This window comes from Bos grunniens, chromosome 14, assembly GCF_055505025.1.
Source record: "Bos grunniens cultivar Pamir isolate PY7600 chromosome 14, Bosgru_T2T1.0, whole genome shotgun sequence".
Taxonomy (NCBI): domain Eukaryota; kingdom Metazoa; phylum Chordata; class Mammalia; order Artiodactyla; family Bovidae; genus Bos; species Bos grunniens.
This window is the reverse complement of record NC_141178.1, coordinates 46,698,028-46,714,084: the sequence shown is the minus strand read 5'-3', so window position 1 is coordinate 46,714,084 and position 16,057 is coordinate 46,698,028. Positions and strand designations below refer to the sequence as shown.

Sequence of the window (16,057 nt, the reverse complement as noted above, 5' to 3'; positions counted from 1 at the left end):
CCAAATTGTATTTGACCATAAACCAACCTTCTCATCTCTCCCTTCATTTCACCCCCCATGCCCGGCCCAATAATACTTAACAGCTTAATATTAATGTGCTCTGTTAGTCAAAATTAGCAAAACTGTTAAATTAGTGTCACTTTAAAAAAATGAATAAAATTAAATGAAATTAACATCACTTCATCTTTTAAATAAAAATCAAATGGCAAATGAGCAGCTTAAATCAATCCATAAACATTTTATATTTTAGATATTCAAATATATTTGACTCTTTAAGACACAGACTATATTAAAATCTATTTATTAAAAAAGTATGATGCACTTCAAATGTACCTAATAGTTACTCCGTAAGTATTAGTTGGTGAATATAAATATAGAGATAATGTTTTCAATTTGTCAACAAGCATGCTGAGTAGTTTTTCTTCATTGATTAGGAAGTGCTGCTAATTCACTCATGTACTTGACTTCTCAGTTGATACACAATTCATAATGGTCCAAGAGTGAAGGAAAGGCATTCTGTTATAGATGAGGATATATGGAAACTCTCCATAACTTAGAAAACAGTCCCAATGTAGTTTATTATTATCATTATCATAATCATCACTGCTGCTGCTGCTGCTGCTAAGTCGCTTCAGTCGTGTCCAACTTTGTGCAACCCCATAGACGGCGGCCCACCAGCCTCCGCTGTCCCTGGGATTCTCCAGGCAAGAACACTGGAGTGGGTTGCCATTTCCTTCTCCAATGCATGAAAGTGAAAAGTGAAAGTGAAGTCGCTCAGTCGTGCCCAACTCTTAGCGACCCCATGGACTGCAGCCCACCAGGCTCCTCCGTCCATGGGATTTTCCAGGCAAGAGTACTGGAGTGGGCTGCCATTGCCTTCTACTATGTTGTAAATATTCAAATATGACATCTTTCTTTAAAAATAAAATTTAAATTCCAGACTCAGCCTTCAAAGGAATAAAAATCATAATAAATGAAATCACTTTACCCTCTATTGAACCCAACTCATTTTATGGAAATCCACACATATGTATTACCTGCAAAAACTCAGGATGCAAATTTTTTAATCCATAAGGCTGTTGAACAGTCAAATGCAAAAAATTACGTCCAAGATTATCTTTTATGTCCACACGGGCACCTAAAAAGCACAATATAAATATAACTCCTACTCATTTATTTAAAGCATAGCCTATGGTGGATTTTCAATGTAAGAAAATAAAAGACTGACTTAAAACTTTGCCAGTGTTTAAGTTAGAGAACTTTATTTAGGTAAGAAAACTAAACATGGTTTAAAATGTGTTTATCTTGCAGTGTGCATGTGTGTGTACAAGGGGTAGAGAATGTGTGATTTATTACATTATTTAATATATGAGGTCTCATCTTTTAACACATAAAATAGAATTATAGAGAGATTAGAGATCAAGGGAGAAGAGGTGAAGGTATCTCTTTTCTTCATTATCAGACTGGGTTAGTATCTAAAATAGGAACAGTTATAGCACCTACATCAGGTGGATTGGTTCACTGAGAGGATGCAGATAAAGTGTTTAGTGACATGCCTGGGATGTAGTCATCCCCTTACAAAGGTTATCAATTCTTGTTCTGAAGTTATCTTTCCAAGTATTATGCCCTACTGGGCTGAGAATTATTCTAGATATGGGAAGTATCCCATTTGTGTTCACAGCACCTGGCCCACAGCCTGGCACACAGTAAATGGACACTGAGTGTTTAACCAACCAAGTAGCAGTTCTAAAGGCCTGGTTCAGCCCCTCTTAGTACCTTTAGAGAGGAGCAAATTTACAGTATTCCAGGATGCAGAAGCAGTTGCTAATAGAAGTGGAGACCGTCCTTCAGAATCGGTGATATCAATATCTGCTCCCTAAAATAAAACAAGTCATTCAACAAAGAGCCTATGAACAGACAAAACAGCTCACACTACAGTCTGTAACTTAGTGTTCATTCATTGGGACAGAATGTCCAAAATACAGCTAGCACTCACGCACATGACTGCTTGACATTTCCCCGTAATTCGTGTTGCATGAATCATAGAGAAAATCAAGGCATTATTCTCTAACTTCAACAACTGAAGTCTTTCTCACATGTTAATCTTTTGACTGACATCTGGCAGTAGATCTATCTTCCTGCCAAAATCATAAAATGTTGACCTATATCACTAGTTTAGTTCCCACTGTAAGAGAAGATTGTTAAATATCTGTGGTTAAAAAAAATCTAAGTTTATTTCATTTGTCATTTTAAAAGCATTCACAAGAAATCATTCACTTCTATCGCCAAGATAGTGGATCCTGGGAGCTCTCATCATAAGGAAAAAAAATTTTTGTAACTTTCATGGTGACAGATGGTAGCTGGACTTGCTGTGGTGGTCACTTTTCATTGTATACAAATACTGAATCATGCTCTACACCTGAAATTCACATAATAGTACATGTTAATTATAACTCATGAAAAAACAACTGTTCTCTTTTTAAAAACTCTACTTCATCTGAAACAGATGAACTGAAATAACTGAATTGTAATCATTCAAATCCTAAAGTAAAATTTTAGTCAAATGTTAAAAAATGTTTGCATTTAAGAAATCACATCTCATATATATATATATTTCAAGGGAATAAGTTGGTATTTACCATTACATATTATGGTTATAATATTTGATATGACAAGAAACAAAAACTTTTTAAAAGTTCATGGAAAGAATTCTATCTTTTGCACAGGGTAATAAAAATAGCTTAAACTCCGACTGGGGCTAGGATCCTGTTCTTTTGGGACCCACTGAATACAGATGACAAGGGCAGCCTGATAGTGATCAGAGAGGTCCTGACATCCTCTTACAGAAGAGAGGGCTATATTTGCAGGAAACTGTGAATAACAAAACTCTGGGCTATAATGAGTCTTCCAGGGATTCTCCTATGTAAATACCACAATTTCAATAGTTGCTATTGACAACAAGCACAGGTTAAATACTCCAAGCCAGACTCCATTCATTACTGATATGATGGGGCTTAAATAAATACATCATAGACTCATCTGTAGAAAGGGCTTACTAAAATTGAACCCAAAAGCTGACTGAGTGAAAAAGGTCTTGTGCTTTCACTTGTAACAAACCTTGGACAGTATTTTTAGTTCTTCATGTTTTCATTGTTTGAAAGCTGGCACGGAGGCAGCAGGGGTAGAAGATTATAATGGAAGGTGAAGGGCACACTTGCTTTCTGTCCCGCCTCCACCTGCAAGCCACTTGTACTGAAGAGGGGTTGACAGAGTCAACAAGCCTGACCCTTGCCCAGGACTGGGTCACAGGAGAGCATTCCTTGCCATGAACCTATCAACTCCCCACAAAAAATGCATTGATATGGGCATCAAAAGTACACTCTGGTACTTCTAGCTTCCTGGCAATGAGGTTTGGCCATTATGCATTCATATACAATATACCCTATTTGTGAATGTATCAAGTATCTTTTTTTTCTTCTAGTTTTATTGAAATATAATTGACATGTTGTTGTTCAGTCGCTAAGTCATGGCCAACTCTTGGTGACCCCATGGACTGCAGCACTCCAGGCTACTCTGTTCTCCACTATTTCCCAGAGCTTGCTCAAATTCATGTCCATTGAATCAATGATGCTATCTAACCATTTCATCCTCCACCACCCTCTTCTCCTTTTGCCTTCAATCTTTCCCAGCATCAGGGTCTTTTCCAATGAGTTGGCTCTTCACATAAGGTGGCCAAGTATTGGAGCTTCAGCTTTAGCATCAGTTCTTCCAAGGTGGTTCAGACAGTAAAGAATTTTCCTGCAATGCAGGAGGCCCAGGTTTGACCCCTGGGTCGGGAATATCTCCTGGAAAAGAGAATGGCAACCCACTCTAGTATTCTTGCCTGGAAAATTCCATGGACAGAGGAGACTGGTGGGCTTACGGGGTCACAGAGAGTTGGACACGACTGAGTGACTAAAACCTTCATTTTCATAACTGACATATAGCACTGAATAAGTTTAAGGTGTGTGGCATAATAATTGGACTTACAGATATCATGTAGTGATTATCACAGTAAGCTTAGTGTACATCCCTCATCTCAGAGATACAAAATTAAAGACATAGAAAAAATTTTCAAAATGTTTTGCAAATGTATCAATCATCTTTTTGTAAACTCTTTTGCTTGTAGGCAAGAAATCAAAGAGAAAAACAACTATTGTATATTAATGCATGTGTGTGGATTATAGAGCAATGGTACAGATGAACCTATTTGCAGGCAGGAATGAAGATGTAGAGAACAGATGTCTGGACACAGGGGTAGGAAAGGGTGGATGAACTGGGAGAATGGGATAGACATATATACTACCATGTGTAAAACAGCACAGGAACCTCAGCTTGGTGCTCTGTGGTGACCTAGATGGATGGGATGGGGGAATGGGATCCTAGAGGAGGAGGATGTGTGTATACTCGTAGCTGATTCACTTAATCGTACAGCAGAAACTAACACAATATTGTGAAGCAAGTATACCCCAATTTGAAAAGTTTGATTGAATTTTGAAGATCCATGGTATGTAATTATATGATTTTTCAACTGTAAATAGTAATAAAAAATAAATCTGTCAAAGAAATAGTTACCACTGAAATTAAGTAGTCAGCTAGTTCATGGTGATCAAATAATGAGGCTCTGCAAAAAGAGAATTATAAGCATATTAAGGAACTATTGATATAAATATACACAATAAAGCTACTATTCAATATATTCAGAAAGTGAGTTTAAAGGATCATTGAATAACATGATAAAAGGCTAGAGAGTTAATAACCTTTCAAAATCTACAATTGGATTCTGATTAGGGTAACTTTTCAAGTAGGAGTAATAGAGAAAGATAAAATACATCACAAGATTTTCTTCCTCATCTTTCTGCAAACCTATTTTCTCCTTGTAAAAAACCATCATGAACATGTTCTGAAGTGAAGAGTAAAATCTGTCCTAAGAGTTTAAAATAAAGGCCAAAAAACTGGCTATTACCACTGTGACCATGAGAAATAGCAACAATTGCATACAAGGTACAGCTAAGATATACCTGCAGGGTTCACAATGCCCCTTTGTTGGCAAAAGTTAACAAGGCAGTGTTAGCGTTCCTAAAGTTTTAGGAAGCCAAAAAAAACCCAATGGATGTAATTGAAGTCACTTGGTGTCATCTCACAAGCAGCCATAAGGATAATGTTAATTAATACATCAAATACAGATTTTTAATCTATATTAAAGCATCACCATAACAAATGTTAATACCAATGATTTAAAAGTCTGTTTCCTAATGCAAATCTTATTTCTTTGTTCCTACTCAAGATCATCTCCTCTATTCTTAACGTTCTGTGTATAAGTCTTAGTATCAGCTTGCCAATTTTCATTCAAAATTCACAAGAGGTTACATTCTAAATGTTATTAGATATATTGAGTAATTTTAAGAGTCAAATAATGTTAATTTAAGACCCCATTCGATTTGTTCTGTATCTTCTCAGTCTAGAGCTCTGGTGCTCCAAGTGTGGCCTGCACACCACTGAGGTCTTTGCACTACAGTAGCAAAAGAAGCTGTAGACCAAGGAACAAACTTTCCTTTGAAGCTCAAGATGAACTCCAATGTCACTGGCTATTAAAAGGACATTCCAGGATCATAGATCAGCATTAGGTTCATCAGAATTGGACTGAACCAGTCCAAGAAATCTTCAGCCAACTCAAGTTGAAAGCGTCCAGCTAGTCACCAGGCTAAGTATATTTTTTGGTCAGGTAGATGGGTCTGTTATCCTAAAATAACTCCTTCTTGTGCATATTTGTATATTAAAGCTCTAGGGTAAATGTACACATTTTAACTAAACTCAGATCACTAGGTTTCTGAATTGGCTAAACATTGGCATCACAAAGGGTTTTTAAAAATTCCTGAGAGTCATTAGCAATTCTGATGTAATCTGAGTATGAATTAATGTTGGGATTTTATAAATTCCTCACAGGATTCTAACGTGTAGTAGTTTGAAAAATATCTGGTCTAGAGGTTAATCCGTCTACTGAGTTTTTGTTTTATTTCAATATTTGGTTTTTTTTTCCTGTCTAGGGTTTCCAACTGCATCTTTTTCACATCATCAATCTTTGATTCATAAATGCCAATTTGTTTTCCATAATGCCTTCTCTTAATACATTTACTTTACATAACTGACCATTCCTTCTTTTAAATTTCTGAAAGTTTTAATACCTTTATTATGAAATTATTTATAAGTTGCCCTGTTATTTCTTTTCCTTTGGAAGTAAATTAGCCTTTTGTCGATTTGATTGTCATAATCTCATGAATTTCCTTTATGCTATGAAATTTTAGTTTGCAAACTCATCCTGCATGGAAGTTCCTTGGAGTTCCTTCTGTTCATGTGTAGCCTATTATGGCTAGTGGTTTTGCTAATGTGTACACTCACGCCTCCATCTCCCCAGTTTAGAACCAGATCTTATATTGGTAGCTAGAGTTTCTTTTTCACTGTGGGATAGTGTAGATTTCTTGGTTCAGTTACTTATTGAGACTATCTCAGTTCTTCTTCTGCCATTCCAAGCTTCTAGCTCTGCCTCCATGAGTGTTGTGTGTGTGTGTGATAGAGAGAGACAGACAGACAGATAGACAGAGACAGAGATGGTAAGAGATAGAGACAGAGAGACAGCAAAGCCCCTTCCCAGCCATTTCTTTAACTCACATAGGGAACAGCCAGTTTTTGTCTTCTCAAGGAACTGAACACTCAGTCTACACTGCCTGTTTCCTGTCTTAGCAGCTAGTAAGCCTATAATTTCAGATGCTTTTATCTGATGTGTATTTCTGTTAAACTCAACAGAAGTATTTATCTTCTTTGGAGCTTGGCTATCATTCCTTAAGACTAAGTACATATATGTTTTGAGAACTTTTACATGTAATTGTGGGACCACGTGGAAAGGGAAATCGGGTGGGAAAAGTGGACCACTCATATGTATCTGTTCCATTATCCCCCCTGAGAATGAAGATAACACACATGTAAGGACCTGAAACAGGTTAGAAAGGTTTTGAAAAGCCATGTATGTTGACCTCCTGAGCATATAGGAAGTGAATCGAGCCTATAGTCACTGGACAAAGAACTGATCCAGAATATTCCACTGGAGAGTTTATCCTATGAAAATCTGTTCAACTTTGTATTTTTGATTCCAGAGGAACATAGAGATTGCAGTTGAACCACAGGATCTTTGTTATCTCTGCTCTTTTCTTTTGAACTATGGAGTCTCTGCTACCATAAGCAGTAACTTTGTCTTGTCTTCTTAATTAAACGCATGAAGACGAAAAATCTGTACTCAGAATGATAGGAGGGAAACTTGCCTGTGAAGCAGTGTCTCATGATTTCCATCCACCTCATTAACAATATCGCTGTTGCCAGAATAGGAAGATACCATCAGCTTAACAATCTCAGTGGCTCCCTGGGTGGCAGCAAAATGAAGGGCTGTGCACTTCCCTTTCTGTAAAGAGTTTTGATATCAGCATCAATCAATATTCTGTCCCAATTTAAGGATCAAACCTAAATTCAGTTGTTTTTTTCTTCCTAGTCCAACAAAATCAAGGAGTATGGAATTTAAGATGGCAAAGAGTAACCAGTTTCACCTACTGAGAAGCCTCAATATAAAAGTCATAGCTAGCAACTTTATTTCCTTGCAAGGTGACAGTTCTTGACAGCTCTGACTGTACTTAGCTTCTATCATCAGTGTCTTTATCTCTACTATATCTGTATCTGTGTTTGCAATTGTCTTTGGTAGCTTTCAAAATTGTTTAGATAGACTAAAATTTGAGAGAATCTCTTGTTCTGCTTTTGCATGAATAACAGGAAGTAACATCTATCCAAATTAACTGTGAAAGAGCTGTAGGGCACTTTGGCAAATAGAACATGAACAATTCTACAGGAGGAATCTGAACAGTTACCTCCAGCAGGTCCAGCTGCGCACCATTGTCCAGGCACATTTTAATCATGTCCAAGTCCCCACTTTGAACTGCCATGTGGAGAGGGCTGGCTTTCCCACTGTTCACAAAGTTAATGTGAGACAGTCTGCTATACCCATGTTCCTCACCTTTAGGAGGAAATAAAATTCAAGAGAATAAATACTATAAATAAATAAAAGGTATTTTTTAAAAAAAAGAAGAAACGACTTTTAGACTTACATAAAAGCCCAGGTATAAATCATATTAAATATTTCTCAATAGCATCCACCAAAATAGGCTTCTTTATAGTATATAATGGAGGAAAGCTTCTACTCACCAAACTTTAATATTATTTCCATGCATTTTTTGGCACCCGAAAATGCTGCCTGGTGAATAGGGAAGCATCCCCATTTGTTTGATTTACATGGCTTAGCCCCTTTATTTAACTGGAACAAAAGAAAGAACAAAAGAAGTAAATGACAAAGATAAACCCGTCACAAGGACGGACAAGTATTTATATGCCTCTCCCATAACTTTTCGCTACTCTGTGCCTATGTAAAATTAGTTACATAGAAAAGCTTTTTATGGTATGAAATCTGGACAAAAAGGTAATTTTGGAACTAGGCTAACATTCTGAACTAGAGACACTTTAAATTTTCTAATGACAAAGTAACAACATAGACACAAAAATTTCAACTTGATCTTCCACCAAAGTCAACACATTTTTTAGTGAAATTAAAGAGATTTTTAAAAACATTATCATGATTGCTCCTATACCCATTCTCATTTCCTTATACAAATAAAGTGATAATATTTCCCAGATCATTTTCCTGTCATTTGTGCAATTAATAAATGATTAGACCAGCACTTGTATAAAATCATGAAAATCAGACATTTTCACTAATGAATGTTCTCTACTAAAAAGTTGTTAAAATGAACAGAATGGTATATTACCTTCACCTCTAAGTCAACCATTCTCAATCACCATTTTCTATAGAACATTGGATTTCAGTTTTAAGTACCTCTTACCACAAAATGAGAGATTTTGAAAAAGTAAAAAAGTGTGAAGAAGCAAATACATGTATCATCTTGCTTTCTAGGGACACTGTTGTTTTACATTTTAGAAGACAATATTTTGTCTTCTTTGCATAAGTAATATTTACATGTATACTATGTGATCACATCATTTTAAAAAGTATTTTATTTAATATTCTTAAATTACATGATTTTATTAAATACATATTCCATTTGGGGGTACATAAAACTTCATACAATGAATCCCTATTACTGAATTTCAACTTTTTCTCAGTTTTCTCTGCTATACATAACACTGATGTTAATATCAATGATATCTTTAATTATCTCCCTGAGATGTATTCCAAGAATTGGTATTGATGAGTCAAAATACATTTGTGCCAACAGTGAATGAAATTCCCCAACTCATTACATTTTCTAACACTCATTACATTTTCAATCAATAAGGAATTTTTGTCCTTTCAATTTAAGAGATTTAAAAAAAAACTCATTGTTTTAATATCTTCCTCTTTGATTACTAGAGAAATTAAATAAACTTTATGTGCCCCTTGCCAGTTTTCTATGGAGCACTGTCTTTTTCTTATAAATCTGTGAAAATACAGATAATTTTATATCCATTTAAAGATAAACAGATCGATATAATCATATGCTTTGTTAGCTCAGGTCAATCAAGGGATTATAATCTAATACTGAACTCTCCATTCAGTCCCTGGATAAGGCCAATGTGGTATTACATGGTACTTTTCATTATTTTGATGAATTAATTGGTAGTATTTTTAAGACTGCATCTATGTGAAATTGATCTATGTTTTTCTTTGGGGGGAGCTCTCAGGTTTTGGAGTTATTATGTCTACTTTATAAAACTAATCTGCACAATGTCACTCTTTTCTTGTGCTACAGGAAGATTACCTGAAACAGAAACTTCTTTGCAAGTTTGAAAGAAACTATAAAATCTATAAAAGCATATATTAGCTGGTTCCAGAGCTTTAACAAAGTATTAGCAATGCTTTTTTTTCCTAAATACTTTCCTCACAGATATTTAATTTTGTAGTCAATTTTAACACTTTAATTACTTTTAGTTTTTTATCCATTGGGCTTCCCTGGTGGCTCAGATGGTAAAGAGCATAACTGCCTGCAATGCAGGAGACCTGGTTCAATCTGTGGGTTGGGAAGATCCCCTGGAGTAGAAAATGGTACTCTTGCCTGGAGAATCCCATGGACTGGGAAGCCTGGCTGGCTATGTATAGTCCATGGGGTCACAAAGAGTCGGACACGACTGAGCAACTAAGCACAGCACATTTATCCATTAAAAATCATTTCTAAATTTTTAGGATAGGATTGCATACTGATCTTTTGCCATTTAAAAATTCTTTAATATTCAATTAAATCCTTTTGCTATTTCTAATTTTATTGATTTTTGCTTGAGGTTCTTCCATTGTGGTTGGCTGGTTGTTGGTTTAGTTGCTAAGTTGTGTCCGACTCTTGTGACCCCATGGACTAGCCCACCAGGCTTCTCTGTCCATGGAATTTCCCAGTATAAACTGTCATGATTGGACCAAAAAAAGTTAAATCTTTTTAAATTCTTTTTTTGGTCCAATCATGACAGCTTATAAGAATATATATTTTCATCCAAGTATATTTAGTAAATATGTTAGAAGGTATTTGTAATTTGAAATAGCCCATAGATAGTCTGAAATTATTTTATTTCATTTTATTTACTCCCTGGAGGTGGTGGAGAGGGAAAATCAAGTGCTAAAAATAGAAAATCTGGCCTGAATAATGTACAAGTGATTGAGGAATATTTAAAAGAAAGCTCTTTGATGAAATTCTAATACCACACTCAGAAGGGGCACTCCGTGGAGCAGGACTCAGCCATGGTGATAGACACCTGAAGAGTCGGACTGGATCATCCCGAGAAATCTCACTGGAGAGAAGGCTGGCTCTTCTTGTTGGGCTAGGGCTGAGGAGCTCAGTCATTATATCATGCAAGGGTCCCTTTCTGAAACCTATGGCAGCTGTTTCTTCTCATCTTGGAAACAGATATGGGGCTGTTTCTCCTGGCTTTTATTTCAGGCCCCAACAATAATTTTGCAAATAACAATCTTCATCTTTCCTTTGATGATTCAGAAGCTCAGAGTCCCAAGTATGATTCACCGTTATGCACATACAGGCCATTGCTTTGTCTTTTGTATTCTGGGCTTTCCTAATAGCTCAGCTGGTAGAGAATCTGCCTGCAATGCAGGAGACCCCGGTTTGATTCCTGGGTCAGGAAGTACTCTTGGACAAGGGATAGGCGACTCACTCCAGTATTCTTGGGCTCCCCTGGTGGCTCAGCTGGTAAACAATCTGCCCACAATGCAGGAGACCTGGGTTTGATCCCTGGGTTGGGAAGATCCCCTGGAGAAGGGAAAGGCTACCCTCCCCAGTAGTCAATGGGATCACAAAGAGTCCGATATGATTGAATGACTTTCACATTCACTTTCATTCTAGGTCTGACCACCAGTTTCACATTAATTTTTCTTGTCGATATTTTCTTTTCACTTCAGTCATCTCACGTTTTCTGTAATGCTTTCCTATTTGTCTTCCAGAAGAAATTTCAGACTCTTAAGATTTAAGAGGTGTGCTCAGTTGCTTCAGTTGTGTCCGACTCTTTGTGACCCCAAGGACTACAGTCCACCAGGCTCCTCTGTCCATGGGATTCTCCAGGCAAGAATATCGGAGTGGCTTGCGTTGCTCTCTTCCAGGGGATCTTCTTGACCCAGGGATTGAACCCTAGTGACCTGCATTGCAGCCAGACTCTTTACGTGCTGAGCCATCAAGGAAGCTCTAAGGGGTGTGAACATGTACTCAAACTCATAGAACTATTTTTTTTCTGACACACTTTCTACATTTTATATTTTGCTAAAAGAGAAACTGAAAATAGTTTTGTTTATTTTTTATTTTTTGGCCGCACCACATGGCACGTGGGACCTTAGTTCCCTGGCCAGGGATCGAACCTGTGTCCCCTGCATTGGAAACATGGGGTCTTAACCACTGAACCACCGGGGAAGTCCCTGAAAGCTGTTTTAAAGAACAAAAATTCATGTTGTACTAAAGGATAAAGAAAACAGGAAAAAATATAAATAAAATACAAACCAAAAGCTGCATGGCTTCACTGTTGTCTGTGAAACATGTGATTATCAGAGCTGTGTTTCCATTTTCTCCTTCCAGATTAACATCAGTACTGCTGTGCTCAATCAAGACCTACATTTAAAAGAGGGAATAGTCAGTCAAAAGTTAACCTGCAGGTTTTCAAATAGGGTATTTGTCTTCCACTGGGTGTTAAGCTTTCAGTACCAGGAACCATGTCCTTATTCATCTTTTCCATCACTCTCCCGTGGAATCTGACATAAAACCTTGTACCTAGTGGGTACTACAAAAATTTCTCATATAGATGAAATAATGGCAATTTCTATAGCTCATAAATTAAGCCAACATGGAGTTGTAGAATTGAAAATAGACTAAAAATCGTAAATACTAGTTAACATTGCTCACTAAATATTTTTCACTTGTATTAAGTAAGCTATATATATATGTATATAATTTTTACTGGAGTATAGTTGCTTTATTTATAACATTCTGTTAGTTTCTGCTGTACAGCAAAGTGAATCAGCTATACACATATATCCCCTCTCCCTTGGCTTTCCTTCCCATTTAGGTGTCCACAGAGCAGTAAGTAGAGTTCCCTGTGCTATACAGCAGGCTCTCATTAGTTATCTATTTTATACATAATAGTGTATATATGTCAATCCCAGTTTCCCAATTTATCTTACCCTCTTCCCCCCCTTGGACTTCCCTGGTGGCTCAGACGGTAAAGTATTCGCCTGCAATGCAGGAGACCTGGGTTCAATCCCTGGGTCGGGAAGATCTCCTGGAGAAGGAAATGGCAACCCACTCCAGTATTCTTGCCTGGAAAATGCCATGGACCAAGGAGCCTGGTAGCCTACAGTCCATGGCGTCACAGAGTCGGACACAACTGAGCGACTTCACTTTCACTTTTCACTCCCCCCTTTGGTATCCATACCTTTGTTTTCTCCATCTGCATCTCTATTTCTGCTTTGCAAATAGTATCATCTGTACTATTTTTCTAGATTCCAGATATGTGATTTTAATATATGAGATTAACTAATATCTACCAAAAATAAATTGATGGAGCCAAAAAATAAATTGAGAATGTGTGGGTGGTGATAAGGGAGGAATGTAAGAAAGGAGAAGGAGAGAGAGAAGAGAGGGAGGGAGGGGGAAGCAAACATGGGAGGGAACTGTTTCCTTTTCCCATCTGGACATTTTTCTTTGACCCAGATTGCAAGTATTCTGGGAAATGTCCATTAAAACCCCGTTCCTTCCAGGAAAGAAGAGTCTCATGTAACAGAGATATAGCTTAACTCAATCGGTTCAAACTTAGTCTGGAACCAGAAACTCTTTCTCCGACGTAAGAAATGAGAATTCCTGCTAAAATGGTTAAGCAATTTTTCTAATGGGATTTAATTGAAGACCTGTTACCCCTTCATCTGGCTGACTCACAGCTGATTATTGGCTAAGAATCTATTGATCTTGAACTAGTTTTCTTCTAACAAAATTTTTCTTACATAAATGTCTCCCTCAAAAGAGAAATCTCTGAATTAGCCTGCTAAAGACCTTTTCTTTTGCAGCAAGACTCTGATAAAATTATATCATGTGCTCACAACTAAGAAAGAATTTATTAAACAAGCTGTTTCCTAAAAACTCTGACTTACAAAAGAAGACACACAGAGCTGCTAGTTAATAGAATGTGTCCTGATACGTCAGCAGATGAATCAGGCTTACTAATCAGCTCTTCTCATAAAGGAAAATCACACTGGAATTTTAGGCCATAAGAACACACAGGACGATTATGGATGAAGGAAAATAAGAACACACAGTTCAGTCAATGGACCTGAGGCATCGCCTTCTGTTCTTAACAAAGTCTGGATTGATTCGCGTGTGAAGTAATCTACCCAAGTCCACAAGAAGAGGTTTTTTTTTTTTTTTTTTTTTTTTTTTTTTTTTTTTTTATCTCTGCCCTCTTAGAATCACAGCTCCTAGATTTGGAGCCTCTATTAGGGTGTTTCTTCTCACTGCCACTAGCACAGTCTTTCCTAAAGCTGTGTTAAAGTGTAGGTGGCAGGGGGCCCAGAGAGAGCAACTAAACTGTGGGGAAGCGCCGGAAGCGCAGGGGGATGGGGCGGCGGTGACGCGAATCTGTCCGCGTTGGAGGGGCCGGGCCGCTGCAGTAGTCGCCGCGGCTGCCTCGTGACGTGGCACAGCCGAAGACTTAACGCCGGAGCCGGAGCTGCCCCGCCAGTCGCGGAGCAGGCCCTCACCCCGCTGGCCGGGAGCTTCTTCGGACACGCCGGCTAGCGAACCGTCCCCGCAGCCGTCTTTCTTCCTCAGCAGCTCTTTTCTCGCTGAGTTTTCTGGGAGCGTAAAAGGAGAAGGTCCGGGGACGCCCCCAAACCCCTTTCGCTCCTGCCCATTGCAAGTGTCACTACCCCCATGGCCCCTCACCATCTCCTCCCTCTTCTCCCGCCTCTTCGGCAAGCAGCAGATGCGCATTTTGATGGTTGGGTTGGATGCTGCTGGCAAGACGACCATTCTGTATAAACTGAAGTTAGGGGAGATAGTCACCACCATTTCTACCATTGGTTTTAACGTGGAAACAGTAGAATATAAGAACATTTGTTTCAAAGTATGGGATATTGGTGGTCAAGATAAAATTAGGCCTCTCTGGAGACATTACTTTGAAAATACCCAGGGTCTTATTTTTGTGGTAGATAGCAATGATCGTGAAAGAATTCAGAAGGAGCAGAAGAGCTGCAGAAAATGCTTCAGGAAGATGAGTTGCGAGATGCAGTGTTGCTGCTTTTTGCGAACAAACAGGACTTGCCGAATGCTATGGCCATTAGTGAAATTGGACAGATAAATTAGTCTTCAGTCCCTTCTTAACAGAACATGGTATGTTCAAGCCACTTGGGCTACACAAGGAACCAGTCTGTATGAGGGACTTGACTGGCTGTCAAATGAGCTTTCAAAACGTTAAATGAAGCTGGATATCTAACCAAGGACATGTTTGATAGAATTGGTCTAGGCTTGTTACAACAAAATTAGTTTGCATCTTGGTTATTAAACAGTATCTGGGACTGGTTTGGGCAGAATATTATTGCGTTTAAACTTATTTTGTTGCCAATTATTGTTTACCAAGTATAATGTTGCCATTTAGCAATATGCTTGGTTTTAAAGAGATTCTCCTTAACTTGGGGGAAAAAAAGTGTCCTCTTACTTCCCTTAAGCCTAAATGCCTGGAGGTAGCTAATGTGACACCTTTTAAATAAATCCATTTTGAATGCTTTTTTTTTTTTTTTTTTTTGAGCCCACAAGGAATAATGTTTTAAAGTTACCCCCTGCTACTTTAATGATACCTTTATCATTCCTGGGACAGTCTGCTGATTTTAAAAATTGTAGCATTCCATTTGAATTTATTTTTCCCCCTTGCCAAAAAGATTTTTTAATACTGCTTGTACCAGCCAGGGAAAGGCTCTAAAACACTATTCAGATCTTGCACTAAGGAACTTCAATTTCTCCCTCCATTTTTATTGACTCCTGGCTTCCATCAGCCAAGCTTACTTTGGTGTGGTTTGGATTTGATAATTAGTTCTGTGCTAGATGCAAAGACTGCATATGGAGATGATTTTTAATCCTCAGCAGACTGTCTTCCTTTATATTGTATCTTTTTTATGTTGCATGTTGCTTTTGGTATCAGCCTGACTCTTTGCCCAGTATATGATAGTTCTGCTGATGTTTTATTGTTTATTGGTGAACATATCTTCATTAAGAGTTTTTGGAAAACTCATCAAACTCAATGAATAAGTTTTCTTCATAACCCATTTGGAATTATTCCTAATAAAATGATAAAAAAACATTAAAAAAAAACAAACAATAAACTGTGTGTCTAGTTCAAGCTCAGTCATGACCAGACAAGTCTGGAGGCTGGCAGGTGAGACCTCCAGAGATCCCTGTGA

General features: G+C 37.8%; 1 protein-coding gene and 1 pseudogene across 1 annotated transcript in view; one reads left to right on the top strand and one right to left on the bottom strand.

Moving 5' to 3' along the window:
- The window catches only part of TRPA1 (transient receptor potential cation channel subfamily A member 1), a 55,816-nt gene that overhangs the window by 23,975 nt on the left and 15,784 nt on the right, over positions 1-16,057 (bottom strand). Inside the window, exons 4-10 of the mRNA XM_086336564.1 lie at positions 12,117-12,224; positions 8,284-8,392; positions 7,950-8,095; positions 7,356-7,492; positions 4,615-4,663; positions 1,777-1,876; positions 1,038-1,138 (exon numbers count right to left, since the gene is read on the bottom strand). Of these exons, the coding sequence (XP_086192690.1) occupies positions 1,038-1,138; positions 1,777-1,876; positions 4,615-4,663; positions 7,356-7,492; positions 7,950-8,095; positions 8,284-8,392; positions 12,117-12,224 (750 nt within the window). The remainder of the gene's footprint in view (positions 1-1,037; positions 1,139-1,776; positions 1,877-4,614; positions 4,664-7,355; positions 7,493-7,949; positions 8,096-8,283; positions 8,393-12,116; positions 12,225-16,057) is intronic.
- LOC147359364 (ADP-ribosylation factor 4 pseudogene) lies at positions 14,302-15,197 on the top strand (annotated as a pseudogene).